At 33.2% G+C, this 14,095-nt stretch overlaps 2 protein-coding genes across 3 annotated transcripts; one reads left to right on the forward strand and one right to left on the reverse strand.

Moving 5' to 3' along the window:
- The first annotated feature begins 82 nt into the window (after positions 1–82).
- On the forward strand, positions 83–2,148 carry LOC111008157 (multidrug resistance protein). Of its 2 annotated transcripts, none has more exons than XM_022280755.2 (3): positions 83–249; positions 609–1,003; positions 1,774–2,148. In XM_022280755.2, exons 2-3 carry the CDS (start codon positions 707–709, stop codon positions 1,921–1,923), a joined length of 447 nt encoding a protein of 148 aa, XP_022136447.1. In that variant the 5' UTR covers positions 83–249; positions 609–706; the 3' UTR covers positions 1,924–2,148. The 2 variants fall into 2 exon arrangements, with proteins under 2 accessions (XP_022136447.1, XP_022136450.1); XM_022280758.2 differs by lacking the exon at positions 83–249 and adding an exon at positions 272–427.
- A 451-nt stretch (positions 2,149–2,599) lies between these two features.
- On the reverse strand, positions 2,600–8,647 carry LOC111008252 (MAC/Perforin domain-containing protein). The gene is given in 7 exon segments (XM_088118902.1): positions 2,600–3,759; positions 4,283–4,449; positions 5,281–5,563; positions 5,566–5,773; positions 6,850–7,088; positions 7,714–8,025; positions 8,488–8,647. Coding segments are annotated over 6 exon segments (1,845 nt in total). The 5' UTR covers positions 7,975–8,025; positions 8,488–8,647; the 3' UTR covers positions 2,600–3,072.
- Between the last annotated feature and the right edge of the window lie 5,448 nt (positions 8,648–14,095).

A 14,095-nucleotide genomic window follows, 5' to 3' on the forward strand; every position in this document is an offset into this window, starting at 1 on the left:
TGCTTTCTCTATTAAATAATGCTTGGAGCAAAAATAGATGTCTTGTTTTTTCATGACAGGGTAGCTATGGAATTGGGAGTATTGGATGCAAACTACCCTTCAAAGCCTAAATCAAAACTTAGAAACTCTTGAGAAACTGATTAGTTTTATAGCAGATGGTTTTGCATCATTTTCAATATCGCGTCATCCGAATAACTAACTGCCATCACAGAGAATCTTGGATACCTTCTTCCTCTTCCCTTGGCTTCTGTAAGTGCTTGCCTTGCTGTTTACTATTCTCTTCTTCTCATTCTGGTTCTAACACTCCCCTCCCCGGGGCGGGGTTGATATCTTAGCTGTCATTGAACCATGAACAAATAGGAAAAACAAAAAAGAAAAACATTGGAAGTTCCTTTTCCTGCATTTCTTTAGCTGAAAGGTCTGAAAGGTAAGACAAATAACCCCATATTGTGTGTTTGTGGTGGGGTTGGAGGGGCTAAATTTTCATGGAAGTTCAAATTTTAATGTTTCTTTTTTCTATCTTGCCCCCTTTTTAACCAAATTTGTGGCTCTGCCTCTGGAGATTGGATTCAAATAAGAAATGCTGAGAAAACCAGTTTCTTTTGCAGGGCTAGAAATCAGCAGCAAATACATTCTTATGTAGAAGCCATTTTCATCAGTTGAAGAAGAAATTAAGCAGCAGCACCACCAAGTTATCAGAAGAGGTATGAGTGAGATTGGGAGTGAAAGATCAAAGTCATGGAACATTTACACAACTCCAGACCAGAGCCCATCAGCTCAAACAGACTTTGGTCAGGAAGCTCCTTGGAAGAACTTTGGATCCTCCATGAATGCCATTTCCTTTGGCTTTGTTGCCACTGCAATCTTGATATCAATGTTCCTTATCATGGCCATCTTTGAGCATCTGTTCAGACCAACTTCTCCTCTCTCCTCCTCCTCTGATGAAGTCACCAACAACTCTGCTGGCTCGGGTCCGGCCGAAAAATTCGCTTGTCCGAATATGGTACGTTTCGACCCCAAGTGGTTAGTTTCTTAGATTGTCATCCCCCTTTGTTTAATATCATTACAACTTTGCAGAACTTCCCCTTCCCTTAAAATAAGTGTTTCAGTTTAGGATGCTTTAAACTACTTAACTCTTCATATGTTCTTCCTGGTCCCAAATCTCTTAATAAGGAGCTCTAAAATAAATTTTCTTTGTGAACAAACATGGTTGTCCAGTTTATATGTAACTGGATTAAATTAGAGTCGAGAAACTCATAGGATATTTAATATTCTAGGTCGGTAACCACCAAATAATTTTACCCATGGCCTCAAATTCAATACTTTTTTTAATATTAGGACTTTGCAAACTTATGGGGAAAAGAAGATAATTTTTCTGATGTGGAAATGAGGTGGCACTCGTTTCTCACCCTAGGTTAATTGAACTCGTCTTTTGAGAGACGAGTGTCACATGTGGCTTCATAAACTTATCTCACGACGAAACTACCAATATCTAAACAACCATAGTCTCCTAACTAGTTTCATCTCTACAGTTCAACATTCGAGTGGATTCAAAGAAAATTAAGAAAAGAAAAAGGAAAAAAGAACTATTTTCTCTTGTCTTCTTCAACAACATTATCTTTGATCACAACAGTGGCAAGACACACAACATCAACACTAGCCTGCACCAATCATTACACAATACATGCTTTTCTTTCAAGGTCGAGTCACTGAATTCCACCTTGGAAATCATATGTTTTTGTTTATTAAGTGTGTCTTTTTGTTTGGTGCCAGGTGTCAAGATCATATGCATCTGATTTCTCAGTGTTGATGCCAGGTCAGCACATCCCCACTTTCATTGCCCAGCCAGCTCCTCTGCCAGTGCCATGCCAAAGAGAGGGGATCTATTGGCCTTCTCATGACCATAATTTTTCAGGTCCTTAAAAAACAATATGATATTGCCTCCATTAAAGCAGCTGCAGCATTTTAGGAATCCTCTCAGCTTTGCTTCTTCTCAGAATAATAATACTTGTGATTCTTCACCCACAGGGAAATTTTCACAAATGCTGATATGTTTCATCAGTTTCTGATCTGTAAATTGATTGTCAAAGAAGTTATATTACAAGTAATGAAAAAAAAAATGAATAAGTAGATATCATTTCACTTTTATACCTGTTTTATTTACCTTTTTTCTTGTCTGGTTTATATAAAAAGTATATTTCAATCTAAATGTTTAATTTTTTTATATCGTAAATGTTACTTATAAACATAAATCAGAAAATAAGACATTTATTATCCCCTTAAAAATCATCGATAGTTCAATCTTAGCTCAACTTTTTTTTTAATTTTTTTTAAAGGGTTCTAGAACTAAAATAACATTCTTGAACTAAAAGTGTGTAGATGAAAATAAAATTGTAACTTATATTTTATATTATATGCACTCAATTTTCTTATGATTTAAATTTAGCTTTTCAAGAGGAAGAAAAGGCAATTCTGGGAAATTATGATACCCTTTCTCAAAATATCTCTACAACGTGGATCCTAAATGTAATATCATGACCTTCCTCAAGAGGCTCAAAAGTTTTTATTACAGTGAGGAAGTGCTTAAAAATTCAGCAAATAAAAAGGAAAATGTCTATATAAAAGCTCTCATAAATGGTTACAGACATAAGAAAAACATTTGAAATCTCTACTTATCCACAGAAGACCTGAAAATGTTATGTACAATATGGGGACAAAGGCTCTAAAACCTTTGATGCAGTGAATTCGTATTACATACACGAAAAAGTAAATCACAGATGACGACTCTTTTGAATTGTTACTGAATTCACAGTAGAGTCATCCAACATTGTCTTTCCACATTGCTTCACCCCTCAAGTTCCTTTCATTTCTTTTGCTGAAGTTGGATTGTCCTAAGAGGGATCTAACACTAACCTTCCCAGTCCTCTTTTTCGCAGCGATCGAGACCTCTCACTCCACTTATGCTTGGTCTTAAACGTGCTGCTTCCTGTTATTCTTGGGAGTCTATAATCCACCTCCATTACTATGCAAACTTCCATTCATATTTGGCATTGAACAACCGAACAAAACGATCTAATTGTCATTGATTTCTTCTTCGTCGGGTAATATTATGGTTAATAAAGAAAACTTAACCCGGAGGGAGATCCTGCCCTTCTCCACCATGAGTCTTGCCCCAGAGACAACCCAATACCCAGGAGTTTCTTGGGGTCCTCTCTTCATTTCAGTGGTATCTACAAATTTCAGGAGCTTGGGAGCCTGTACAGGCACTGGTGGACCCCCAGGATATATAGCAGAGTTTATATTCACATCAGCTGGTTTTGGAGGTGGTTTCTGAACTGTTGAGAAATGATGACTGATTAGTGTTGATATGAGTCCAGATTTGGCTGCCAGTCCAGGAGAACCTTCCCACTCTGCTTGCTTTACAACCGTAGCTCCCAAAACCGAAGAGAAGCGGAGTCGGAGAAAAAGAATGTTTCTCATCCCATGATTTACAACCTGTAACTGTGCGCCAGTTACTATTGAGAGATCCTCGTCGGCCTCGACAGGAGCAGTGCACACGTGAGAGAAGTACTTGGACTGAACTTTTTCGAGATATCTGCGATCATATGACTCCGGATGGAAGTTGCCATTTGGATCCTCCGTAAGTTGAAAAATTTTGGGTAAAGAGGAAAGGTGCTGCAAGTGGATGGATAAACAGTTGCTTCTTTTACCTTCCAAATAAAGCCGGAGACCTGTAACTGGCCTCCTACCTACATCAACCTGCGATGAAAGACACGAGTAAATCAAAGGTCTTTCAATTTTCTTTTTCTAGAGCTAGAAAAAATCTATGCATAGCCAAAACTTATTGCACGCAAGAGTAGTTCCTAGAATTGGATTTCATGTTTTCTATTTCCAAATGTATCCTCATATTTCTGCTTTTACTCTCTCTGGGTTGGGTTCGTATCTCCTAGGGCAACAATCTAGAATTACCAATAACTCATGGAACGTATATATAAAAGATGTTTGATCTGAAAGTTTTTGAACCTACCAACTATTAAGCTGATTTTGCGACGCCCATAACATCATGTCCACCCCTTGGGATTAACCATTAGAATATTTCAAGCTCAAATTCTCCAAAGTTGTGAATCAGGAAAAAATATATATGTGTGTGTGTGTGTGTGTGTGTGTGTGTGTGTGTGTGTGTGTGTGTGTGTGTGTGTGTGTGTGTGTGTGTATGCACGAGGATTATTCTTAATTTAATGCAATTGGCAGAAATCAAAAACATTGAGAAAAGAAACCATACTGGAGTGGTATTCACATAAAGCTTTGATCCCATAAGGCTAAACTGAAGAGATGCCAAGTTTTGATGTTTCCGCTGCGGACCAAGTGGAAGCTCACTGAATATCGGCGCCCATTGCCTTGGGAGCTGAAACTCCAGAAATTGATGAAGCTCTTCAATTGGGGGTTTGTCTGCAATGATGAAAAAGATGCATTAAAATGCAATAGAATCTCGACGTCTTCGGACCCACATCTGTTAGCACCAGTATGGAAATGCACGTCATGCAGTGATCAAGGACATCCAAAACAACCACAATTTATTCTTGTCAAAGGTGCATTATAGGTTATCGTTATCCAATCTAACACTTCTCTTTTCTTAAAGAAATACAGACACTGTTTTGAAACAAGGGTGACTTCTCATTGATGTAGTAGAAAGGTATCACCAAAAGCTAAACTCCCAATGAGAGTTCAAAAAAGATCACAAATTTGAGCAAATTACAAAGGAATCTGAAGGGTAAATTCCAAAAAGAACCATGGTATTTAGTGAGGTCAAAAACCCCTTCCAGGGTTAAAGATTTCTTATTGAATATTTTCTTAGCTTCCTTTCAATCCATGGCCCAAGAAGGTTTCCTTTATAATATCAACCCAAGAAGCTAGCTTAATCAAAATAAATAAATAAATAATTATACTATTCATATAGACATCAACTATAAACTTGAATTAGTCTCCCCTCAGGCCTCAACAAAAAGAGAGATGGTTTATGGCTTAGGTTTGATGCCTCACTTTGGAGCCTAGTTAATTATCCGTTGTTGTCTATAATTCTTAACCATAGGAGTCTTTTTTTATAATTTCTTTGTACAGGCTCCTTCTATAGTAGATTTTTCTTTCTTCTTTTTCCTTTTTAGTGTCCATTTGTATTTTTGAATTTGTCTTAATAAAGGCTTGGTTTTTCACCATAAAACAGCACGTTGATAAGCCAGTACCATCAATTTGGAATTTGCGAGCAGATGCAGTTTTACTCACATCGCAAATAAAGATTTATTGCATGGCTCAAGAATCCACTTCCTGGAACTCCATTCAACAAAGAAGTAATTGGGATAAAGGACATTGAGATCACGTCTGGCCCCAACTGAACTGTCTGCAACCACTCATGATGAGGGAGGTTGATACTTTCAATTCCACCTCTTCTCTTGAAAATGGTTGCAATATCCTGGAAAGAAAATTGATTTACTATAAAATATGAAAGATGAACTCTAGTATGATCGAGACATAAATTATGCTCAAACATCAAGAACATGGACAAATTCCAGAAACCCTGTCATTGTTGTAAATCCGTTCAGAGTCCATTCCATAAGGTCCAATAGTCTCTGAAAACCTTTTATCTGCCATTTCCTTCAATCTCTTCTGCACTTCAGAAGGTTGAAGAGTAGACGAATGCTGCTGCTTCATATATATTACATCCTTTCCACCCATCTTTAAGCCAACAATAATGTGGGTGCCAAAGGTTTCGATAAACCTAAGACAATCAAGTAGGGATTAATTTCGCTTCCGGATCTCAATAAAGATGAAAAATAAAATTTAATATATATTTTTGCATCAATGTGTCTAGCCAAAGTTGATCCTAACATTTATGATGGCAAATATATGAGCAAATAATCATTCACGACTAATGAGGCCTAAAAAGAAGCTAAATATTAAGAAACCTTTGTAAAAATTGGCTTCTCATTGACAATGGTTAGAAACTGTCGTAGGAGGATCTGAGACTTCTTAGCAGGCCAGCGCTAAACCTTAACTACTAAGGGAAGAGAAGAGAATGCAAAATGCAAAAACTCCCAATTATTTTACTACATAAAGCAGACATACAAAATTAATTATCATGATTCTTTATCTTTTTAGAACACGTCCAAAGAAAGACATCAAAGCATGTTAGAAAGACATCAAAGTATTTTACTCTAAAAACCATCTTGTTCCTCTCAAATCAATTATTCAAGTTGACTATCATTTTTACGAGAGATTATCATATCGATTGCTCAAGAGATTAACAAAGTACAAAAGCACGAACTAAAATCTAATAAGCACGGACATAGACACAGACACGAACATAGCGATACGCAAATGTCTACACGGACACGTCGGAGACACATTATTTTTCGTCTTGAATTGGTTTAGATGGTTTCGCAGTGGTGGCGGTGGTGGCGGCAGTGACAGCAGCAGCAAAGGTTGACGGTGGTAGCGATGGTGGTGAAGGGTTTCTCGTGCTTCTCTTTTTTGTGGGATTCGTGGGAGGCTAGGACTTCTGACTTCTGTTTTATTTTTTAGCATTTCTTCTTTTTTCTTTTCTTTTTTTAAGTTATGCGCTTTTAATTATGGGAATTCTGTTTAGTTTTTAGGACTGGGACAGGCATGTCCCATGCGTGTCTAGAGATGTCCAAAATATAAAATAAATAAATAATTAAGACATGTAAACTGGCGTGTCCAACATAGACACTCGGCCTAAAATGGATTGTCCATGCTTCCTAGACTAAAATGAATATAACACAAAGCTTCTTATAGAAAAATAACTGGTTCCATATCTTGTAAAAGAAAATATACCTTGCTAGTGCAGCAGGGTCCCAAGATGATGGCACAGCTTTCCTCACAAGATCGCAGAGTACCATCTGTGATTTTTCCAAAGCAACTGTGTACAGTGTAATGAAGACCCCATCGAAGGCTAGATTCTTAGTATTCGATGCATCTTTCTGCCAACATCCTGAAAACTCGAACATGGTGTTGAAGTGACCTGAAGGAATTTTGCCAGTCAAAGTCATCTCCTGATTGAACTGCTCTGACATCTGCATTTTATGCTAGATGATTAGCAGACATTGGGAAAACACAAAAGCATATAGAAGTATGGTGAAGCAGAATTGCAACCATATTTGATAACAATTTAACATTGAAAGATGGGATCATAAAGAAATATCAAGCAGCAATAAGGAAACTTAGAAAATTAGTTTCTTGAATACATGGTTTGTTGATGAATTGCTCCAAGAACATGCACAAGTAAAATGGTAATGAAATATCACGTTTTATATTCCCATATTATGGGTTCAAAACCTGGAAGTAGTACAACAAAGAATTCAATAAATATTCGGGGACTAACTCAGTTTAGAGTCTCTTCAATACTCTATCCGGAATTACCTCAAACTTGAATTTTCAGATAGAGAATAATTTAAGCATTTCGTTTCTTTTCCAGGCCTCAAGAGTTTCAGGGTAAAGACTAAAGAAGAATTTAAGGTTATTTAGTTTCTAGATTTCCTTTAATCCCAAATAATAAGCATGCATGTACACGTTCCCGTACCCTCTAATCATCGCACATGAAGATTCTTATTGTCCTTATAAACTTTATTACTGTAGTTAAATCTGAGCATATGCTTTTACACAAAACAAATCTTCTAGCCTCAAAATAAAGAGCAATACCTGCTGGAAAGAGAGAACATCAGACCTGAACCTTGTCCGCTCCCCCTTGTCACACTTGATTGATTTGGGCACATTTGGGATTGAAATCCCACCCGGAAGAACAATCTCATGGCCCACATCTTCATCAATTTCTATCAACCGAGACCTATGCAAATCCCATTTACAGTACTTGAGTCTTAGATCTGCCGTTATGTCGTATCCACGACCAATAGACGCAATGGCTATCTCGGCCGCCTTAGAAGCAGGAAAATTAAGCGCCATAACTCAAGCACATCACTCTTCAGTCTTCACCTCGACCAGATAAACACTACACTGTAGCATCAAATACAAACACAATAAATACCAAGCTGAAATTAACTACAATTCGTACGTCTTACATACGGGGCGGAGAACATATCAAGCTCAAACGAATAAGCTAGATCCAAATCTCTATAAACACTTCACTAAATCGAATCCCAAGTCAAATCCCAGCAGAAAACATTGACCCAAATACAATTCATGCAACTCAACCCATCATTACCGAATCCAAAACTCCAGCGGGGTAGCAATTAAATTTCAGTCAACATCGTCAACACACTTCAGCATAGAGTAACAAAGTCTGATCCCAAAAAATGGGCCAACAAGAGCTCAAATTCCCGAGAAAATAAAAGAAAACACAACAGTAAGGTCGAGACCAGATTCTAATTAAGCAGAAATGCAGTACAAACCAAGCTGGTCAAACAGAAAACTCCGAAAAAACCAACAGCCAGTATCCCAATGCTTACATTGACGAACCTCGAATTGAAGACTGAAATTCCAGAGCGAGTTTAGAGAGACGAAAGCCCAAATTGAGAGGGAGAGATCGAGAAGAAAAGAGGAGTAAAGTGCGAGCCCTAGAAACGAAGAAATATCAAATATGGTGTTCTGTCAGACGAAAAAAAGAATGGAAAAAGTAAAAATAAAAATAAAAATAATTCTTCTTTGGAGGGTTTGACCAAAGTGATTTCATTGACACGTGAGACAGAATCATGTAAACGTCAAACTTCCAGTTTTTTCAAATTGGGTAATGCTAACTTCACTGCCTGTGACCGTGATGTACATGGAGGAAAAATTCATCCACGATGAAAACAAATATATACAGTATCTAAATTTTCAATGTACGTAATAAATACTTGAATTATTATTTTTTTATCGAATGGGTATATCGATTTTAAATTTCTAATCAATCTCTGATTAATGAGACACTTTCTTTTTTAGTAAATTAATGAGACATTTTTAAACTTTAATAAGCTATTAAATGCATAATTGATAGTTTAAGAATATTTTAGGTATTTTTAAAATTTAGAGACCTAATATATATTTTAAGAGATTTATTCTTGTTCGGTTAAATATATTTATAACTGAAATATATTTAACTATACAACTGCAGATCTCTTAATAATATAAACACAATATTAAAAATTTAAGGATATATTTGACACTTCTTTTAAATTACGAGAGAGTTATAAGTATTTTAACTATTTACTTATATCTGTCACATTTTCTTTCTTTTGATATATAGAATTTGAGCGTGCTTAGTAATGAGATAAATCCAACTCTTTTATTTATAGGGTGATGCATCAATGCTAAGTTACTGTAAAGCTGGTCAAAATAGTCTAGATGGATTGAAATCTGATTGAGATAAAATATTGTTACGAAACGGACCATTTTTAATGTAAGATGATCAAGATTGATTGATGAGTTACCTTTTTCATGAAATAGGTGTGAAATTAAAAAAAAAAATATTGTATCGAAGAATTTAAGACTTCTCAGAAGAAGTAGATGTGTCTTAAGTATCATACAAATAACAATAATTAATGGCGCCTTGAATAATTGATTTGATACACGATATTATTACCGTCTCGTATCTATATACATGATAATGATTTCGACCCTATAAATATAGGGGTGAATATGTCATTTTACTTTAAAAATCAAATTATTTGAAGATCATTTTAATCGACCTCTAAAAAGGATGGTGCTTTTACCTTTCCATGTGCCACTTTCCAATTTGATGAATTTAAAAAAAAAAAATAGTTTAAGACAAATTGCAAATAATAATACTCCAATGAAGATGGATGGATTTTTTTTTTTGGTCAATTATACGGTTAATTTGTTAAACATCAGGAGTTATCCTTAAATCTCTCAACTTTTTTTGTTAGAGAAATTTGTAAAATTTCTTATAATATGAACTTTAAAATGTTGGTTGAAAAATGTATTTTTTATCCCTATCCTTGAAATTATTTAATTGGGAAAATAAATTTCTTCTAAATAACCATAGACTAGAAAAGAAATCGTCTATTTTTTAGGTACAACCAAATTCTACCATTGACTTAATTTCCAATAGGGCTCACTAGGCAATATTAGGAATCTTTATTTGAATGTACGGTCGAATATAGAGATAATAGAACTTTTTTTTTGGTCTAGAAGCTTAAAATATGTAAATAAAAATAGATGTAGTAAAAACACGGCACAGAAAAAGACATGGATAATAAACTAAAAATAATAATGAGGATAATAATAGAGATCTTATCTACTATATAAGTTATACTCGAATTCACATAAAAACTAAATCGATCCTTACTTCAGTCACTCGCACTTGCACTACTCTATTACTCTAAGAGATAGAGAACGATGGTTATGATTTCATGACAATTTTTAATGTCACCGACGCTGTCTCATTATTCGATTTCAATAGCATAATTGAGTAGAGACTTGATTGAAAAGTGAAATATTAAAAATAATTTATAAATCAAAACATAAAGAGAGAACTTTTAAAATTTATACAAATTTCAAGGGCAAAATGTTACTTTTGCTTAATTAATTTAACTTTATTGTCCTTTTTTTTCAACTTTCTTTGAAAATAATCTTAATTAGATTTGATCATCCAAAATCAATCACATGTTTTGAAGTTGGCAAGAAATATAAATTAATTTATTTCATATGAATTTATATTTATTATACCCACCAACATGAACTAACTCAGCGGTGATTGACACATCTCTCTAACTTAGAGATTATAAGTTCGATTTTTCCTACCATATTTATTCTTTATTTGCTGTACTAAATAAATATATATATATATATATGTGTGTGTGGAAAAAAACCACTGTTGTTACGTAAAATATCATAAAAACAGTGATTAAAAAATAATAATAAAAGGTCAATAAGTGAACTGGTTAAAGACCAATAAATTAGTGGTGGTTATAATCATATAATTTTAAGAACATTTATATTTGTAATTATCTTTTTAAAATACCCCACTTGGTAAAGGAAAACATCCTTTTGATTATTATTTATCATTATTTTAACTTTTATAGAATTTCATTATGTATATACTGTGGAAAATTTTTGTTTAGAAAAAAAAAAAATTTTTCACGATATCTTGATTGAAAATATATGACAATTACTGTATATTCAACAATTTGACAAATTAAGTATGAATTTTTATCGTATAAAGTTTCAAACTTTTTTTTAATTACGTTGTCTCTTTGTCCTCGCAAAAAAAGGAAAAAAAAATATTGAATTAGTATTTACGTTTTTCAATAATTATTATTCCCGGCCGGAATCTCTCTGAGTAGAAAAATCAACAATTTTAATAATAACAATAATAAATATATAAACGTCAATTGACCCGTTTTTGCCCTTTTGGAATAGCAATTTTCAATCCTATGATTAAGTTTTGTGTTTGTTAAAAAAAAAAAAATACTAATAAATATATTATTTGTTATTTCTTTATATATATATATATATATATATATATATATATTGTGTTTTTTTTTCCAACAAATATGAGTACGGATGATTAATCCTCGACCTTGAGGTGCCTTAACTACTTAACTCATGTTGGCACATATTTTGTGTTAAGTTGGATCATATTATTTAAAAAATTTCACCCTTTTATTTTTTTATGAACGCATGTTGTTGCACTAAAGTTGTTTTTTTTTTTTAACTTTCAATCTAATTAGTACTCTATCTATCACTAGATCTCATGTCACTAAAATATTTTTTTAGTTTAACAACTGACTATCGATCTTTGAGATAGTAATAATAGGTTTTTTATCCATTAAGTTTTGCTTGAATGGATCACTAAAACTAAATATTAGTTCACGATAATTCACGAAAATTCATCCATCACATTAGCTTACAGTTCACCGTATCAGAATTTTGTGACCCTAATTAACAAACCATGTGGAATGGTCAAATGATACACTATTTTATTTTTATTATTTTAAAAATAATTTGCTTCAACTTGTTTTTAATTACATTCAACCATATTCTTCTTTTTAAAAAAGAATCACATGATCTCTCTCTCATGTTTTATGGGTTTATTTTATGCAATAATGCAAACATAGAGAAGAATATTATATACATGGGCAAATTTTGGAGCACAAAGCTTGGCACAATATTAGGAGCCAAGAAATTGGAAAACACATGCTAAAGTCACATGTCTTTCACATAGCCCATTTTGATCCATTTGGAACCACACATTCATCCAATAGAACCAAAATTTCATATTAAAAAGAGTTGTTTGACCATCATGCCAAAGTTTGAAAGTTTTTTGTGATTCCTTTCATATTTAGAGATAAGTTTCATTTTATATTCTCCTTCACATAGTTACGTTTTCCTAGCACTTATATTTTCTTGATACAAACAAATTCCAATTCGTCAAATTAAAAGTTAGATTGTACACTACCTTCCTAGTCTTTCTAACCTATAGTGCTCGACAGGAGATGTCAGAACTATGTGAGCAAACTTTGAATAATGAAATCTTTCGGAGATTCTCATCCATTTGATCTATGCCTAGTTCGAACACATGATTATCATGTGTGATAACCATGAAAACACATTGCCTAGTCCACCGAGCCATTCAAGTTTCACTAGTATATTCATTATAGTTCCATTGGGTCTTCTGGATTGAATGTCGTCTACGTGTTTTCGTTGACATTATGTTGCAAACTCACATTACCTCAACTCAACCAAATCTTGAGCACAACCGTTATTTTGCACACTCTTTTGAATGATTAAGAAAATTCTTGACTTGTGTTAAATTAGTCATTCATGTCCTTAAGGTTTTCCACCCGATTGATTGGGTTAGTACTTAGTATATCATCTTCTTGCTTAAGTAAGACAATATATGACACTTACATTACACACTAATTTCTTAAGCATTTATCTACCACATTACACGATGATATAATTGTGGAAGTTTCTTAATTGACGTCAATAGTAGACTTTCAGTCATCTATATCAACCACTCTAAGAAAGAAATTTTATATTTTCAGAAAGGCCATTTTTTAAATATTAACTTAAATTAAAAAAACAAAAATAAGTTTTCTCCAAATTACTCGTGAATTTTTAAAAATGGACTATAATTTCAATAAATTAAAAAAAAAAACTAAAGAATAAAATCATTATGAAGTGAAAGTATTAATCTAACAAGTTGACTTTCAAGCTAATCTCAATCATCAACACCACAATCCCTCCTTCACAATTAATACTCATATCACATCAAATGAAATAAAATAAAAAGAAATTTCCAAAATTCACTCATTAATTTTTATGGTCCAAAACCACCCAACAAACTTTTCTCAAAAAAAAAGGAAAAGAAAAAGAAAAAACCAACCTTTTCCAATACTGTCAACTTTTCATCCTAGTTTTTCAAAATTATTGTATTCCAAATGTCCATTTCAATTCAACAACCCACATGCCATAGACTATTTCATCTCCTAAAACTTTTTGAAAACAAATAAATTAATTAATTCAACACCATCAAATCAATGGCAATTAGGATCAAATTTCTGGAAGATCCTAGTATGTATGCTCGACTTCAGTTGCCGATCATATTTTTAATCATTTTACTAAGTAATGAGAAAATAACGTCTTATTTAACCAATTCCAGAAAAATATTTGAAATTGTGTATACAACTAAAATAAGCTCGTACTTTTCTAAAATGAAATAATTATAAAACGGAACTTTAATTTCATATGGCAAAAAAGTGTAATTATCTTAGAAAAAAAAACAAAAAGAAATTATACCTTCAAAGGGTAAATTTCATACCTGTTAAAAAAATAAAAGGAAATAAATATGCATTTTCAAATATAGCATAAAATTTGAAGTTTTTTTTTTTTAAAGAAAAACTTAATCTAAATCAATTTCAAATGTGACGTAAAATACACTTAAAAAAACAACACTTATATTTTATTTGCCAAAAAAACAACACTTATATTTTATTTGCCAATATTAGCATAGCTTAGAGGTTCGATTATTATATTCCTAAATTGTTGTACTAAAAAACACTTATATTTTATTTGAAAAAATGAAAATTTGTATATTTTTTCAAATATATATTAAATTTATGAT

Source organism: Momordica charantia, assembly GCF_013281855.1.
Source record: "Momordica charantia cultivar OHB3-1 chromosome 10 unlocalized genomic scaffold, Mcharantia_2.0 BLBB01000010.1, whole genome shotgun sequence".
Lineage (NCBI taxonomy): Eukaryota > Viridiplantae > Streptophyta > Magnoliopsida > Cucurbitales > Cucurbitaceae > Momordica > Momordica charantia.